Here is a 17,905-nt window from a genome sequence, read left to right as displayed (position 1 = left end):
GTGGCTTTGAAGCCAGTATCCAAAAGAGCCCAGTATCCAACAGGGAATTGTTCAGTCCAAAAAAATAAAAATAAAAATAGACACATAAACCATAATCTAATTATTTGGTGAATCCCATCTCTCCTACTTTAAAATGATATGTCTTAATCACCATAAGATTAAGGAAATCTACTGGAAGGCAAGAAAAGGGAGAACATAAACATTCACGTGTTTTTTTCATTTATTTGACATTTTAGTCTAGCTCTCAAATACCATGTCTGCAAGAAAAACTGAAATTAAAATCAAACCAGTCCTTGATTCTTTCCCTTAAAGATAAGAAATAATTTATTTCCCTTTGATCGTCACAATTATTACATTACCTAGCTACACAACAAATGCCATACATATCACGAGTGAATTCATCACCAACACTTTACTTGGACAAAGACAATCTCAAGTTTAAAAAAGAGATGTACTTTACAATGTGCTGTTGGACAAGATGTCACTCAGAGGCTTCATGAGAAGATGTGGCTTGTGAATTATGAGCTGATGGGACATACTGTACAATGCTACAAAATTTAAGCTGCCAATTAGTAAGGATAAGGTATAAAGCATTTTGTTTTGGCATTGTAGTATTAATAAAGTATTAAAAAAGGAAACTAGAGGAAAAACCTAGTTATTAAACCTCAGTACATAAAATTCAGTATGAAAGTAATTGGTTGCTTCCTTTTAAAAGTTTTGAGTCTTTTTAATAGAAATGAATATTATGTATATATTGCAGAGTAAAGAAAAATTGCAAAATTACCAGTTAAAGAAAATACTATTGTATGAAAAGCAAATGTAAAATTACCAAGTAATTTCCTTACAAAAAAGATCAAACTATAAACAGTCACAAAATATATTAAAAAATGCCACTTTGAACGAGGCAATTGTACACTACCAAAGCAGGTAGTAGACTTTTTCAAAACAGATGTATTCATACGGTAGTGACAGATAAAAAAGCATTGTGCACTCTTGTGTCATCGGGGGATTTAGCACCGTGTGTCATGAGTTCCTGGATAGTCATCCAGTTGTCCAAGATCTTCTTGTTCCTCTTTTTCATCATCTTTTTGTGACTGAGTTCAATGATGTTAATTTCCTTTTTGCCCTCGCTGCTGCTTTGGGGGCTCTCCTTAAGACAATCTAACCGGCTACGCATCATGAATTCCCGGCGCCTTCTCTGCTCCTTGGCTCGCACCAGGTGCTGCTTCCGCTCCTCTTTGCTCCAATAACGACCCATCTTCATTTCACTCATTGTATCATCATCCGTTGTCATCCCACTGCGCTCCTCTTTAATCTTTAAGGCACGTTCCTTCAGGAGTCTGTCTCTTACTGGTCTTTTTGTGATATACCTTGTTCCGTCACTCCTTATTTTAACTTTCCATTCCATCTTGGGTTCTGTACCCTTCTGTGAATCTTTGCACATGTTCACTAAGCTAAGCTGGCTCTGGGCATACTCCACGGCAGATTTTTGTTGTATCAGCTGCATATAGCTTTGATAATGCTTAGCATGTGCAGGTATATTCCCATACCTGTATGAAGAACTATGATAGGGAGACAGATAAGGAATATGCTCAGGGCTTTTTTTGTCTCGCTCTGTTGATTTACTACTTTCTGAAACAGTTTCTTTTTGTTCAACAGAACTATTTTGTTCAGTAGCTTTGGTTTGGTTGGGGGTTGTCTCCCTGCTACTCTGCCTCGAAGACAGCTGATTAGCCACAATGGTGCTCCTGAGGTTTTTCCTGTTGGTGATGCTAATCATACGCTGGAGAGAGCTGTCAGGAGATCGTTCTACATTCAGTGGAGTGCTTCTACAGCTTTCTGCTGTATTGTAAGCACTGGAGCTGTCTTTGTCTGATTTCTCTGGGTGCTCTATTATGTCATCTAGTTTTTCCCCTTGAAGGTCTATTGTGGTGCTATAATTTGTGAATGTACCACCATGTAGTGCCCAAATGTCTCCATACTGATCTTTTACCTTTTGGAGTCGATGAGCCTGCATAATGTTCTGACATTCAAGTTCAATATTCCTCAATTCCTCATTGAGCAGCTGAAGTTCATGCTCAACACCATTTTTCTTCCTCCTGTTACATTCTATTGTGCTACTGGAATAATACAAATCATATTCGCCATGTTTTCGGATCTTACACTTGAGCTCCAGCAGCTGGCGAAACCTTTCACAGTCCTCTTCCTGATTATCAACAAAGTCAGACTGAATACATTCTCCAGACACTAGGCTTTGGTTGCACTGGAGTTCAATGCTTCCCAGAGTGTCCTGGCTTTGTCCAACTTCTTGTGGACTCTGCAAGGTTGTGTTGTTCTGTTCCTCTGGTGGGTTCTCTTGCTCTGAGCTTTCATCATTACGTTGACTCTCATCTGTGGGACCCACTCCACTGTCTTTCTCATTGTTATTGGATGATGAGGTAGCAGTATCTGTGGTGCCATCTTCCTCTTCATGTTTCTTTGGCTGTAAAACCAAAAGATCCACAATTAGTCCAGACTACACATTATGTTAACCGAGGAGATTTGATTTCTATTATTATTATTATTATTATTATTATTATTATTATTATTTGCTGTTTGCACAAGTCACATTGAAGTGATAAACTATGTAGTGGAAGAAAGAAATGGAATTTGTATCAAGGCAAACTACAGGATGTTACAAAATGATGGAACCAGTATATTTCATGGTGGCAATATGTTACAGTTTCACAAAACTACCAGTACCAATGACAACTGCTCTTTGGCATTGGCAGACCAATGCCAGAGCACTGTTAAAACACATGCTGCACCAGAATGATAGATGCAGTCATGTTGGACATAAAACCTTAGATTACAGAATCACCATCTTGCTAATGATCGAGACTAAGGGCTGTTTGTGTGCTGGGAGAGGCATCGAGTGGTAATGATTTGAAACTCTATGCCCTACCCTTTCATTCATGGGTAGTTGTCAAGAAATAGCAATTTTGAATTGGGTCTAACTTTTTGAAACACCCCATAGAACCCAATTCCAGCTGAATTATGCAATTATTGCATGTTCTCATTTTTTCCATGAGTATTCTCCTGCTATTTGAGCAAGTTGTTTACTTTGCCTTTACCTGTCTTTACCTAGCATTTAATTAAATAATACCACTAGCAACAGAGAGTGTCCTTAGTCTTCTTGAAAAAAGAAGCTTCTTTGGGATATCTTCTTTTAAGTACAAACAGATGTACAGTGGGTCAGCACATGTGGGTTGATAAGCTGTGCTAATTTAGACAAAAATCCATATTTAAATTGTCATCACACCTCCCCATTTTACTGAGAGAAAAATCGCATTGTCAGACATTTGCTTTTGGATGTGCATTCTCATGCACATTCATGTTCTATACTCTGCCCTGCATTCGCCTGGTATCTTGTACAGGAATTTTGCTATGACAGAATCAAATCTAAAGAAGGTTTGAGATGACTGTTTTACTAATAAAACTGCAACATCCATAAGAGAAATGGAGCATGATGTGTTACCACCATGTATCCCTTTCTCATTCCCAGCAAACGGTAATGGTAATGGATATACAATTTTAGCCTCTGGGGCTTTTGCAGCAGATATTTGTGCTCACACTGGCACTGTACCAGTAGGAATTGGCAGAGGGTTTGGTTTTGCTACAAAAGGAAGCCTGATCCAAATACTAGCTATAATTGCAGCTCAGTTGGCAGTAATTTTGTATAGATAACTTGGGTGACATAGGCTAAAGGCCCAATGGGGCATCTTGCCTACCAAATTTGCAGGAGACTTATTTATCAGTCTAGATAATATACTGCACACATTTTCCTTTGCTTTCATCTCTTGCTTTCCTTATGATCCTGCAGGAAATTGCTCAAACATTTCCCATGTTTTGAAGGCATCAGTAAGGAGATCTTGCCTGTGTGTGTCACCATATGTTCCTTTCAAAACCATCAAGTTAAACTTTAGTCTCCCGTATAGCTGAAACAAAATGGACTGGCTGCTTTGAGCATTATGTCAAGTACTTTTGTGGATGGCTCTTAACTCACACTCTACTAATTGAACCTATTTATTGCACCTCTAATGCAAACAGCATTCATTTTTCAAAAGAGTGAAGAGAGCCTTTCCCTTTCTTCTTTCTCCCATCCACCAAATTAAATAGCAGTGCCAGGCATTTTGTCCTTTTTGCTTTACACATCCAAAGTGCACATAGTGTGTTTATAATAAATCTAAGTGCACACAGTACCAGGCAAACACAGTGTTTTTCCAGTAAAGAGGTATAATTACACAATTAAGCATAATGGCTAGTACTAATAAAATGGGAAGGGGGGATGCACTGCACCAATAACAGGGGAAAACATTCTGCGTGGTTACTCTATTTGTAATTACTACTATTTTCCTTTCTATCTAGAATCTAGATTCAAGAGAAACAATGATGGATAGCATGTTGGTGAGGGAATTAGTGTCTTACATACAAAGCCTCATTATTATCTTCAGGAGCCCAAGCCCACCAGCTACTCCTTTATGTGCGGTTGTTGGAAGAAATTGATACTAATAGGTCACAACAATTAGAACAGATGCAATTAAAGTCAATTGAAGTGTGAACTGAATTAAACAAGAAATCAAAAAGATAGCAGAAATATCTACTTGACTGCCTGTGCCAATACACCGAGTCAGCAATGCTTAAGCATTTTTGGTAGCTTCAGGGCCAGACAGGCACCCGTGTAATTGTCAATATCTCTTAGTACTGCTGAGCAGTTGTTCTGTTTGCTTGGGTCTCTACTGGGTTGTTTGAATTTTGAGCAAGCAAGAGTTTTGTTTCTAAGGTTTCTCAGTTTTGAAACTGTGAACCAGAAAACCTGAAACTTTTTTTACATCATGGCCTTTGTCTTAAGAAATGTCAGACATACATTCTTCATGTGCTCAGTAAACTTTCTTTTTGCTGGTGTGTACTCTCAAGTCATTCCAATTATTTCTTTTATCACACGGGTTTATTGGCCAAATTTATTCAAATGAGAGTCCCTTCCACACTGCCCTATATCCCAGAATCTGATCCCAGAATATCTGGCAGTATAGACTTCAGTTCAAAGCAAATAATCTGGGACCAGATGCTGGGATATAGGGCAGTGTGGAAGGGACTCTCATCTGAATAAATTTGGCCAATAAACCCGTGTGATAAAAGAAATAATTGGAATGACTTGAGAGTACACACTGCCCTATATCCCAGAATCCGATCCTAGATTATCTGGCAGTATAGACTCCAGTTGAAAGCAAGTAATCTGGGACCAGATGCTGGGATATAGGGCAGTGTAGATCCAGCCTGAGAGTGTAAGCCTTGCCCAAGGCCACCCACTGGTTTTCATATCTGAGAAAGGATGTGAACCTTGATCTCCAGAGTTACAATTTCAGACTACTACACCACACTGGCTCTTCAACTTTGCTCTGATTGTCACAAACCATATGTAGTACCTCCCTCCACACATCTTGATTCTAACCTGCTAATATATTCTGACTTCCACAGTCACAATTTAATGGAAGTATCATGAAATCCACCATAGGAATTCTAGCACAACTGCATAAATCAACCATCAGTAACTTGACACGTTAAAGACAGAAGTTCTGCTCAGTACTAGTCTTTCTTTTGGATTAAAGTACATATGTTTCATATTAGACTGAACAGTGCAAAGGCGTATATAGTACATTTTTTCTGAGTTGGTACTCACACACTTCGAATACATTATAGTCTAGAAAATATGGTTATCCTGTTTCCCATATATAGAAACAAAATGTATTCTGAATTTTTCACAAACATGTTGCATGTCTATCAATTTTGACTGTATCTACACTGTAGAAGTAATGTAGCTTGAAATCACTTTAATGGCCATGGTTCAATGTTATGAAATTGTGGGAGTTTTAGTTGATGAGGCACCAGCACTCTGGTAGAGAACCCTAAATATCTTGTGAAACTACAATGCCTGTGATTAAATAGCATTAAGCCATGCAATTGAAGTGGTGTCAGTTTCAAGCTGCACTAATTCTATAGTGCAGATGCACCCTAAGATAGAAGGTTGAAGCTAACTCTCTCAAGAAGGCATTGGATAGTATTGACATCAAAGGGTGCAACTGAAGATGTCTGATAAGGGAAATTCTAAAGTAACATGTGGGCCTTCTAACTTACCTGTAATAAATTAACTGGCATGCATTTGGGTGACTGTGACACAATGCACAGTAAATGCCTCTGACAACATTACCACTTGTTTCTATTCTCAGTTCAAACTGAACACATTTCACGCTGAATATGTCAAATTAATGGTCAATTATGAGTACAAATTACAATGTTTTATGCTTCTAATCAATCCATGAATATGAGGGGTGTGTGCAGAATTGTTGCTCATGATGAATGCCTCATACAATATGTTTGCCAAGAGTGTTGTAGGCAACTATCCTTTTAGAGAAAAAGGGTGGCCTTGTTGGGACACAAATAATTGTAAGGAACTGAAGTTATTTATTCCTAGTATTTTCTAGATGAACAGCTCCTAGCATGTTCAAATGAAATACATTGTAAACCAATTCTGACTTCCCTTCTTAACATTTTTTTTCTTAGAAAAGAGATGGAAGAATTGCTGTCAACATGTGAGGGATTATCATTGGAAGACTGAACCACTTGCAAAATTCCTTGTCAGAGGCAGTGTCCTGGCCCACACTATCTTAGCTACTTGGAAGATGAACTGACTGTGCAGGGAACAGATTGTAGACTATATAGTTGAATCAAATAAGAATTTATTAACTGACAAGAATTTTAGACTTTCTCTCCTCCTTTCTCATTACAAAGTATTTATGAGGAGAGGTAGTCTTTGAGGTATAGGCACAGTTCTGGCCGAACTGAGGCTCTTGAATCTTTTCTTCTTATTGTCTCTTTCTTGTGTGGTGTTCAACTGGAGAGGTGTGACCTACCACATGCATCCTAGACCCCTGTCCATCCTGGCTGATAAAAGAAGCCAGAGGGGGTTTGGCAGAGTGGGTGAAGGTGGTGGTTAATGCCTCCTTACAGGAGGGAAAGTTTCCAGCAAGCTTAAAACAAACTATCGTAAAACCGCTGTTGAAGAAACCATCACTGGATCCCACTCAATTAGACAACTATCGGTCTCCTCTATTTGGGCAAAGTCATGGAACGTGTGGTGGCAGCACAACTCCAGGGATTTCTGGTAGACACTGATTATCTAGATCCGGCACAGTCTGGCTTTAGGCCGGGGCATGGAACTGAGACAGCCTTGGTCGCCTTGGTAGATGATCTTCGCCAGGAACTGGACAGGGGGAGTGTGTCCCTGTTAGTTCTGCTGGACCTCTCAGCGGCCTTCAATACCGTCAATCATGGTATCCTTTTGGAGCACCTCATAGATATGGGGCTCGGGGGCACTGCCTTGCAATGGCTCCGATCCTTTCTTGAGGGACGGTCCCAGAAGGTGTTACTGGGTGACACCTGTTCGGCCCCACAACCGTTGCTGTGTGGAGTCCCACAGGGTTCAATCTTGTCCCCGATGTTATTTAACATCTACATGAAGCCGCTGGGGGAGATCATTCAGAGTTTTGGAATGAGATGTTATCTCTATGCAGATGATGTCCAAATCTGTCACTCCTTCTCACCTGTCACCAAGGAGGCTGTCCAGACCTTGAACTGGTGCTTGGCTGCTGTGTCGGACTAGATGAGAGCTAACAAATTGAAATTGAATCCAGACAAGACAGAGGTCCTACTGGTCAGTTGTAAGGCCGAATAGGGCATAGGGTTACAGCCTGTGTTAGATGGGGTTACACTCCCCCTGAAGACGCAGGTTCGCAGCTTGAGAGTGATCCCAGACTCATCACTGAGCCTGGAACCCCAGGTCTCGGCGGTGGCCAGGAGAGCTTTTGCACAATTAAAACTTGTGTGCCAGCTGCGCCCGTACCTTGGGAAGTCAGATTTGGCCACAGTGATCCACGCTCTTGTTTGATTACTGCAACGCACTCTACGTGGGGTTGCCTTTGAAGACTGTTCGGAAACTTCAACTAGTCCAGTGGGAGGCAGCCAGACTACTCACTGGAGCATCATACAGGGAGCACACCCCCCCCCCCCCCCCGTTGTGCCAGCTCCACTGGCTGCCGGTTCAGTTCCGAGCACAATTCAAAGTGCTGGTTTTGACCTACAAAACCCTATACGGTTTTGGCCCAGCGTATCTGTCCGAACAGATCTCCCTCTACGTCCCACCTGGGAGTTTAAGATCCTCTGGGGAGGCCCTGTTCTCAGCCCCGCCTCTATCACCAGTGAGATCGGCGGGGACGAGGAGCAGGGCCTTCTCAGTGGTGGCCCCTCACCTATGTAATTCACTCCCTGGGGAAATTAGATCAGCAACATCCCTCCTTTCTTTTAGAAGGAAATTAAAAACATGGATTTGGGACCAGGCATTTGGGCAATCTGGCAGATAAATAAAGGACTACGACGATGGATAGGAATAGACAATGTGGAATGAAGTATGGACTCTGAGTTGGCGAACGCTGTGCATGAGATTGGTTTATTGACTGTGATATATATTGATGTTTTAATTGTTATAACTGTTTAACTGTTGTTTTTATACATTTATTGTATTATTGTGTAGGCATCGAATTGTGCCTTTTTGTAAGCCGCCCTGAGTCCCCCCTTGGGGGTTGAGAAGGGCGGGGTAGAAGTATACAAAATAAATAAATAAATAAATAAATAAAATGGCCTCAATATTTAACTCTGACTGGACTTGAATACAGCTCAGACGGGACATGGTTACAGCTCCAAATGGACTTGAGTACAGCTCGGACTGGACTTGAATACGGCTCTGACTGGATGTACTATATTGTAGACCTTCCGGCTTTCATCCCTCTTCATCTTCCAGTCACAAATAAGACTGACTCTTCCAAGAACCAGAAGTGCCTTGTCTGAGGCTCCTCTCCTGAGGGGATTCTTAAAGGGGCAGGGAGATGGAGGCTTGAAATGCAAAGAGGCTGTCTAGACTGACCCCCTCCTCCCCAGAAACTATACATAAGATCCCTGAGACAGTGAGGGTTTTAATGGTGCATGGCAAGCAGGTTGTCATTTATTTTAACAGTCCCATCTGGAAGGACCTTAAGGTATATAATAGCAATTATGAATCTCTATAAGATATGTTAAACTATTAAAAATTCCTGTTCCATGCATATTTGCACTAGTTACTCTACAGTACCTTATCTATTTGTCCATTAGCTTTTCTTTTCTTTTCATTTTGAAGCACTTATATCTAATTTCCCAAAGTGGCTTTCAAAAACAGTCAGAAAATATTATTCAAGTCACAAATACTGAGTAACAGAAATATGTTGACCATATGGTGTGTTGGTTATCTACTATGCCCTATCCATTTGCTGTTATTATTGTGTAGATGTAAGTTGTTTTTGACCTATGACAACCCCAAGGTGAATCCATCATGGTTTATTTGATCATTGTCTATTAGGAAGCAGATTTCACTTAGGATCCAAGGGCAAGTCAGCCTGAAACTGAAACTCACTCAGCTCACAGTGGAGACAAATCTTTCCTTGTTCCATTTTGATTGGCAATAGCTCCCACGGAGATCCAATGAAGCAAGAAAATGGATCTAAATGGTGAAAGCCCACTCAGTTAACAATGTGAAATGATATTCTTGTCATGAGTACATGTCTATACCAGTTTGGAAAGCAGATTTGCTTTTGAGTTGCCATGTCTTCAGGGAAAAATCAAGGAAGGTGGTGCGTGCTTAAGGGATGAAGAGATATGATGTACAAATACCGAAGAAAGGAGGTTTTTTTGGTATAGCATTCTTCAGAGGGGAGGGGAAGTAGAAATCAAATTAAAATGGTGGGAAGATGCAAACTCTGACCTGCTTCTTGTCACGTTTTACAGTTAAATTCAAAATATCCTCCTCTCATTTGTTACCAGTTGTGACATCTTAGTGGCGATGCTCTGGTGAAGCCTAGGAATTTAATTTCTAAATTTATAATGTGATTCTCAGTTTATGAAAAACATGTACCCAATTACATTTCAAGCTCTCCATTTTTATGTCAAGCCTACCTGCTCCACTTCATTGCCTGTGTACTGCTGTGCTTCATTATGCTGCTCTTCCAACATTTCCAAGTTCAACTCCTCTAAGAATTCACTCCTTTCATCATCCAGCCATCCTTCTTCCAGCTGTAAAGAATACATTAGTACATTACTTTAGGCTGGTGGGGAATGCATGTTAAAATAAGGTAAACCCAAATGGCAATGCCTGTCTAGTTCTTTTTATAATAATGACTCTCTTTGGAATACTGTGGTCTTGGAGTTCGCTTCTAAAAAATGTAGGGGGAAGGGAGGAGATCATTAAAAAAATTGGACTCTTAGGCCTTTTATTCCTTTATGAAAGAGTCTCGCTGGTTTTGTCTCATAATGAGGGAACTGCATGCACAGGACATTATTTCCTTTCAAAAATTTACACAAGAAATACTGCATAATACTTTATCCATCATGTTCTTTACTTCTAACAGCATCAGCTTGAAAAGAAGCCAGAGATACAAATATATGGCCATGAGACAATTGGTTTCTTTCTCCTTAGCAGCCTCCAACCTAGTTTGTGCCTCACTGCCTGCACTACAGCAGCGTCCTCATCGTGTATTTCAATCACATTTGTCTTATTGATTTCTCAGGTAAACTTCTAGTTACAACTGCTACAACAACAACAAAAGAATAATTGATTGACAAGGTGCCTTTAAGGTATGTTTTGTTGTCCAGCTGTTCCTTGGGAGAGTATTCTTTTTTTAAAATCAGATACTACTTTAAAGTTGGGGCAGTGAGTACCTTTAGACATATAAATTGTATGTATCTGTGAATAAACTGTTCTCTACAGCATGCCGAGTAAAATATTCAGTGATAGTTGGAAATGGTACAATAGGAAATAGGAGTACTAATGTCAACATTTTGCATATCAGTAGTGAGAAAAAATAGAGTTTCTCCCAATATCATGGAAAAGGGAATAAATTGAAATATTTTAATATAACTGTGATAATACAATTGGCCCTTCACATTTGTGAGTTTGACTTTTGCAGATTTGATTATTCCCATATCTTTAAGTTCTCCAGTGTGACTCTATGATCAAACTCTGCTGGATGTTGACCATGAAGTCATGTTTGAAAACCTAAATATTCCAAGAAAAGTTTCCTTTTAGCTTAAAAGGGGGGAGCATTTTTTATTCATGGTTTTTCACTTTCACATGGGTCCTGTGTCCCTAACCTTGGGGTGTATGGAGGGCTGAGTACTGTCTATTAGGGAGCAATTTTCATGTTAACTTGCTAATTGCCCAATACCACTCACATTAAAAATATTCATAAAAGATCAGAGTTTCATCCTGCCATGGTAAAGAGAAATCATTCCATTCTCTGAGGTCTCCTCTACACTGCCATATAAAATCCAGATTATATGCGTTGAACTGGATTATATGGCAGTGTAGACTCATATCATCAAGTTCAAAGCAGATAATGTTGATCATCTGCTTTGATAATCTGGATTATATGGCAGTGTAGAAGTGGCCTGAGAGGAATGGTAAAAGGCAAGAGTTTAGTTTGTCCCAGGAAAGCCTGTTCCAAACAAGATCGATTCTCTAGGTTTGTTCTTAAATTGAAATTGTATGTAAGTCAGAACAGGTACATAAATATAACTCAACTTCTGTCCCTGTGACAATTGGATTTCAAAAATGTTGGATTGTTGTGGAAACAAGGTTTGGTGCTAAAACTTCAGTGGAGATAGTTTCCCCATGATAAGTGAATTTCCTTTCCTAAGGGTAGATTTCCTCTCACTTCCTGTTATCTGACCTCTATCTGTAACTAGGAGTCATATATAAGTCAGATGTTTGTAACTTGGGAACAGCCTGTATATCTCTTAATTTTAGACTTTTATATTTGTATGGTCAATTGCATTAAACAAACACCAGGAAAATATATCTGCACCTAGAACACTCAAGGACTTTTGGCACTTAAAGGAAGAAAATAATTCAATCTAATTATTAGGCTCAATAAAAATCCACAATCGTTTGTCTCAAATCCTAGCCCTGTCTCAGATTCAAATGACACTGTATCTGCTCTCCCAGAGACATCCTTTGTGGGTTTGTTACATTTTCCCATTCACAACACTTCTTGAGTCGTGGCTGACAGCCCTTAGCTAGATCTCCCCAGCATCTCCTTCACACTACCTTTGAAACTATGCAGTGTCCCCCAATAGAGGGATTTCCAAGGTTCTGGACAATAGGCCCATGAGCAATGATAAGGATGATTTTTCCCCAGTATCTGTTATATCATGTTCCACTATCAGGAGAGGAGTAGTTATGTCATTACTTACTGCTCTGTTAATAGAATCTTAGGCCTCTTCTACATTACCATATAATCCAGATTATCAAAGTGGATAATCCATATTATTTTATTTGAACTGGATCATATAAGTCTATACTACCGTATAATTCAGTTCAAAGCAAATAATCTGGATTTTATATGGCATTGTAGAAATGGCCTTAGAAATGAAATGGGTCCCTAAGGACTACTAGGTTCGAACTGCCTTCCTCAGCAGGAAATCTACCTAAAGTATCTACAGCATGTAGCTGTAGAGCCTTGGAAATTCCTCTGTTGGGGGTGGGGTGGGGGGTGGGGAGACGTGGCTTCAAAGGTAGTTTTTAGGGAAAGTTTACTCATTGCAATAGTATAATGACTATGACAGTGAATTAATGGGATATCATTACACCTCTGGTTAAAAAAGCTGAATGCCCATGAAACATTCTGATCTGGATCCATGCTATGCCAGCCATACACTCATTTCATGGAAAAAGAAGAACACATATCAGCCATGAACATTTTCTTGAATTGCTTTCTATGAGATAAAAACACATCTAATTTTCTAGCTGGACGTGCCATTACATTTCTGGATTTAGCAAGGAAACTATACCATGTCCAGATACATGTTTGTTTTGCTGTTCATTCATTCGGTCAGTTGCTTCCGACCAGGCATGTAGCCGGGGGGGGGGGGGGGGGGCTTGAGGGGCTTCAGCCCCCCCCCCCCCCCCAAATTCTCATGGTGGTTTGCAAAAAGGTCTTACTGGTGCATTATTTAAACTGTTATGTTTATTCATATCATGATCTGATCACCATACTCAATATATCCCATATGCATGGGGGTATTGGGGTAATGATACAAAAGGTTTGCTAGGGTAGACCCTCTTTCACTCAGACTCAGCCTCCCCCCCCCCCCCCGAATCGAAATCCTGGCTACGGGCCTGCTTCCGACTCTTCATGACCTCATGCACCATCCCACGCCAGAGCTCCCTTGTTTGCTGCCACCACCACCAGATCCTTCAGAGACAAGCCAGTCACTTCAAAGATACCATCCATCCATCTTGCCATTGGTCGGCCCCTCTTCCTTTTTCCTTCCATTTTCCCCAGCATCATTGTCTTCTCTAAGCTTTCCTTTCTTCTCATGATGTGGCCAAAGTACTTCAACTTTGCTGCTACTATCCCTCCAATGAGCAGCCGGGCTTTATTTCCTGAGGTATGGACTGGTTGGATCTTCTGGCGGTCCAAGGCACTCTCAGAACTTTCCTCCAACACCACAGTTCAAAAGGATCTATCTTCCTTTGCTCAGCCTTCCCTATGGTCTAGCTCTCACATCCGTAGGTTACTACGGGGAATACCATTGTTTTGACTATGCGGATCTTTGTTGCCAGTGTGATGTCTCTACTCTTCACTACTTTATTGAGATTGGATATTGCTCTCCTCCCAAGAAGTAAGCGATAATCTTGGTCTGACCTCTCTGCCACGACCGTCCCATCTTGGGTGTCCCTTCACGGTTTCACTAGTGGCATCATTGAGGTGCTCAAGCTCCAGCGCCATGACAAGTCAGTGATCCTTTGCTGGAGGATACGTGTTACAATGTACAATCAAATCCTTCCTCCCACCCTTATATTTTACTTCAAGACTACAGATGGATACCAAAATCCATGGATGCTCAAGTCCTTTTATATACAGTGGGATGACAAAATGACATCCCTTATATAAAATGGCAATATTAATGTTTTGCTTTTTCAATTTTCTTTCTTTCTTTGTTGTGGAATATTTTCAAGCTGTGGATGGTTGAATGAATGGATGCAAAATTCATGGATATGGCAGGCCAACTGTTCAGGCAAGAGATGAGAGAATCACATAATGCTAGGCCCCAGGTACTAATTGTCTGTTGTACAAAGAAAGTCAAATAGAAAATTCTCCAAAAGCCTATAAGCAGAATGTTTCAGCAAGACTTTTATGGCTTTAAAGTTATCTAAGCCTACAAGAGCCACATCCAAGCAATATAAACCTAAGGTGAATTGCTTTCTTCTACCCTGCTATACAGCTTCTTTTATCAGGGCCATTTAGAATGTGCAAGACTATAAAGGAAATATATGCTTCAAACTGTGATCCTGTATAAGTACGGTAGTCAAGGAAGGATTTCAGGTGACAGTGAATTACATTTGCTCAATGTAATTTATAGAGATTGGGCAGTTACCAACTCTGAAAAATATCAGATCAATAACGTAAGAGACATATAGCAATATAACCAACTTTGCCTGAACCAACGACAGATGGATACAACAATGTCAACAGAACGTTCTTTTTTGCTTTGTAGTGGGATATAATGGAATAGAAAAGGAAGCAGAACTAGTATTGTTATTTTTTTTGCCTATATTTCTCTTCTTTTAGTAATTGGTCTAGTGTCTCTGCCACCCCAAACTGATATCTGTGTAAAAAAAAATATTTTTGCTATATATCTTTCAATATATGTTTCCCACTAAATGTTTGACCAGGATATGTGAATCCATATAAATAGGACTTGCTTTCTTGTGTTGTGTAGAAATGTGCTTGCACCTACAAATATTAAAAACCAGTCTTGGAAGCCACAATCCCCAAATACCCAGGCCTAGAATTTAAGACCTGCAACCAATGTGATTTTAATTCAACGATGCAACTGCAGATGACAAAATCAACAGGACTTTTTATATGTGAGCAATTTCTGTAAACTATTATTAGTACTAGATATAGTGCTATGGGGTTTTAAAGCCTCATTCCGCTAATGCAATGGTAATCAAGTTCCTGTTTGCTTTGTTTACATCTAAACAACAAAAGAATAAAAGCTATCTATTCTCATTTTCTCATTTTGACATAAACCTCTGCACTGTTTTTTTTCCAGCTGTTCATTACCTATGCATGGCAGTAAATGTTTGTTCCCTGCAAACCATTCTATATCTCAGAGCATCTTTCCCCTCTAACCTGCAACTCTGGTCTTGCCACCAACAATACAATCTTCTTGCATTCGTCGCTGGAGAGCAATGCCACTGCCTCCTCCCGGTTCTGGACATCTTGGCCATTTATCTAGAAAACAAATGAAAGTGGCACATTAGTTTCCATTTCCACAATGCGAGACACAATATAGAGCAAATATCAGCTCATTTGTGGGAAATGTATGGACAATGAAGCTCGCACAATGGGCTCATCTTCAGCCCCCTCAGTGGTAAGTGCCTTCACTCAATTATGCGCTTACTGTAAGAGCCATATCGATCGTTGAAGGATGGCGGACATCAGAGGAAGCAGTTATGTTCATAAATGTCCAACCTGCGCCCTGGCAACATACATCTAGCAACACAATTAACCAGCCCTTGACAGGTGACGTTCATCTTTCTCCGTTCAGAGTAATGGAAGTGTCACTCTGAGATAATAGTGCTGGTGGAAGCAAGACTGGTAATACTACAGCTGAAATCAGTCATACTGGAAGCTTAGAGGGAGCCAATTAGAGGTCTATAGTATTATCTCTCACCAGGCAATACTCACAGGCAACTGCTGATTGCGGTTTCATTTAATCATTTGATATTTGTGTGTATGTGTGCACACACACATAGATGCTAAAATCAAAAAGTCTGCAATTGCTGGGGGACACATGCCACCAAATTCAGTGAATCTTTTGATTCACCAGTCAGGACAGTACTAAAAATGCATGACACTGGTGTTGAGGGCAACTATTGTAAAAAATAAATAAATAAAAATAACAGGGAAAACGATGCTTCATTCAACCATCTGATTGAAGCTGTAACACTACTCAGGCCCAAAATTTGCTAGTGCATCACATTACTGATTTCATGCATTCAGGAATTGTATGCTGGTATCGAGCTAGCTCCAAACAAACATATTGTATGCCTATTGAATCAGTTGTTGCATGATGAGTCAACACATATGTAAATCCAGCTGATTCAAGGAATGACTTTTATTGAGACTAACAATTAGGTTTGAGATCTATTTCACCAGTTCTTTCTTTGCTAAACATCTGGAGTTTTAGCCTTCCTTCTTCTGTCACCATTGATTATATCAGTATTGCTATGCTAACAATATTCTCCAGCATGATTCTAATCTCAGTGCTCTACACTGTCTGTATTCTATTATCCTAGACAGCCACCCACATGCAGAAATAGGATTACATGTAAATTCTACATCCAAAGAATCTGAGTATTTCTAGTACTGATGATTACAAAAGGGCATAATGTATAGATATATTACAGAGCCAGCATGGAATAATGATTTGAGTGCTGAACTGTGACTGGAGGTCTGGGTTCAAATCCCTACTCAGCCATGGAAAACCAGTAGATGACATTGGGAAAGTCACAATCAGCTTCAAAGTGAGGCAAAGGAAACTTCCTCTGAAAAGATCTTACCAAGAAAACCCTATCTTAGATTCATCTTAGTGTCGCCATAAGTTGGAAACACAACGTGAAGACACACAGCAAATGTATTAGTGCATCTAAAGCTGGAAGGTGATTTACTGAGGTGTAAGCATGGATCCAGCAATGTATTTTGACACCTTCAAACTTTATAGAGCTTTGAGACCCATCTCAGAATTGGAGAGAATGCTTAGCTTCCCCACTTGCTTGACTATTCTACTCCCCCAAGACTTCCCTTCTATGTTTAAATGTGTTCTCCATTTCCTTTCCAATAAATGAGAGTGTCGGGAAAAGAGACAAAAATAAAACAGGTTTTCTTTCTGCTCTGCCTTCTTCTCCTTTGATATTTACAGTAAGAATGAAAAGAATGGGTGGGGGGAATACATCTTCAAGGGCTTATCGCTCCCATAATACACATGAACAGCCAGGAACAATTCAGAGGGCTGATTTCTTTCTAGTGCTTTCCAATGATTTAATCCCACACTGACGAACAGAAGCTAAACAATTTTACCACATAAACAAATATATGCTGATAAAATTAATCATAATTTATTGAAGTTGGCACTGAATTTCAGTTACCTCACACGGGGTTTTGTTTTCTCATGAAGTGTAAATACTGGATTTGTATAATTTCCCACATATGCTGTTTTTGATATTTATAAAAGCTGGTTTATTTTATAAATCCTTGTCTAAAATTCATATCAATGCATAATCCAAAGTAAGGTGCTACAATATATTTTCCCCATGTGACTTGTACACTGGAAAAGGAAATGCTTCATCTTCCCTACCATACCAAGAACTAAAATAACGTATATCCTAGAGTGAGTCTTGATGCTGAACTATAAGTTATATATTCCCTCAAAGAAAGGACCATTATAGCCAGGCTGCTTGTACACCCTATTGTGTTCTAGAGATTTGTTTGATTCTCTGAGCTGATAGCAGAGTAGAAATAAAGATCCGTTTTTCAGCAAAGATGTTTCCTGAGGAAATGAAAAGACTGGTGGAATGGAATCAGATTGATCTTGTAACATTCAGAAGGCTCTCAGGGAAGTAGAATTAATGTCTAGCAGATACAGGATTGTTTGTATGGAGAGAATGTGCTATTATCAGAAAGTACCAGCAAAAGAAAAATGCAGGAATTGCATA

General features: G+C 39.8%; 1 protein-coding gene across 3 annotated transcripts in view; it reads right to left on the bottom strand.

The window, feature by feature from the left end:
* Positions 1 to 306: 306 nt before the first annotated feature.
* The window catches only part of PDZRN4 (PDZ domain containing ring finger 4), a 292,487-nt gene continuing 274,888 nt past the window's right edge, over positions 307 to 17,905 (bottom strand). For 2 of the 3 annotated variants that reach the window (XM_060777598.2, XM_060777600.2), the window contains 3 exons: positions 15,321 to 15,422; positions 10,078 to 10,194; positions 307 to 2,482 (listed from right to left, as the gene is read on the bottom strand). In XM_060777598.2, the coding sequence (XP_060633581.2) occupies positions 956 to 2,482; positions 10,078 to 10,194; positions 15,321 to 15,422 (1,746 nt within the window). In that variant the 3' untranslated portion in view covers positions 307 to 955. The remainder of the gene's footprint in view (positions 2,483 to 10,077; positions 10,195 to 15,320; positions 15,423 to 17,905) is intronic. The other variant, XM_060777599.2, reaches the window with a different exon arrangement.

This window comes from Anolis sagrei, chromosome 5 (genome assembly GCF_037176765.1).
Source record: "Anolis sagrei isolate rAnoSag1 chromosome 5, rAnoSag1.mat, whole genome shotgun sequence".
In the NCBI taxonomy this organism is placed as follows: domain Eukaryota; kingdom Metazoa; phylum Chordata; class Lepidosauria; order Squamata; family Dactyloidae; genus Anolis; species Anolis sagrei.
The sequence above is the reverse complement of the archived record's forward strand: the minus strand, read 5'-3'. Positions and strand labels throughout refer to the sequence as shown.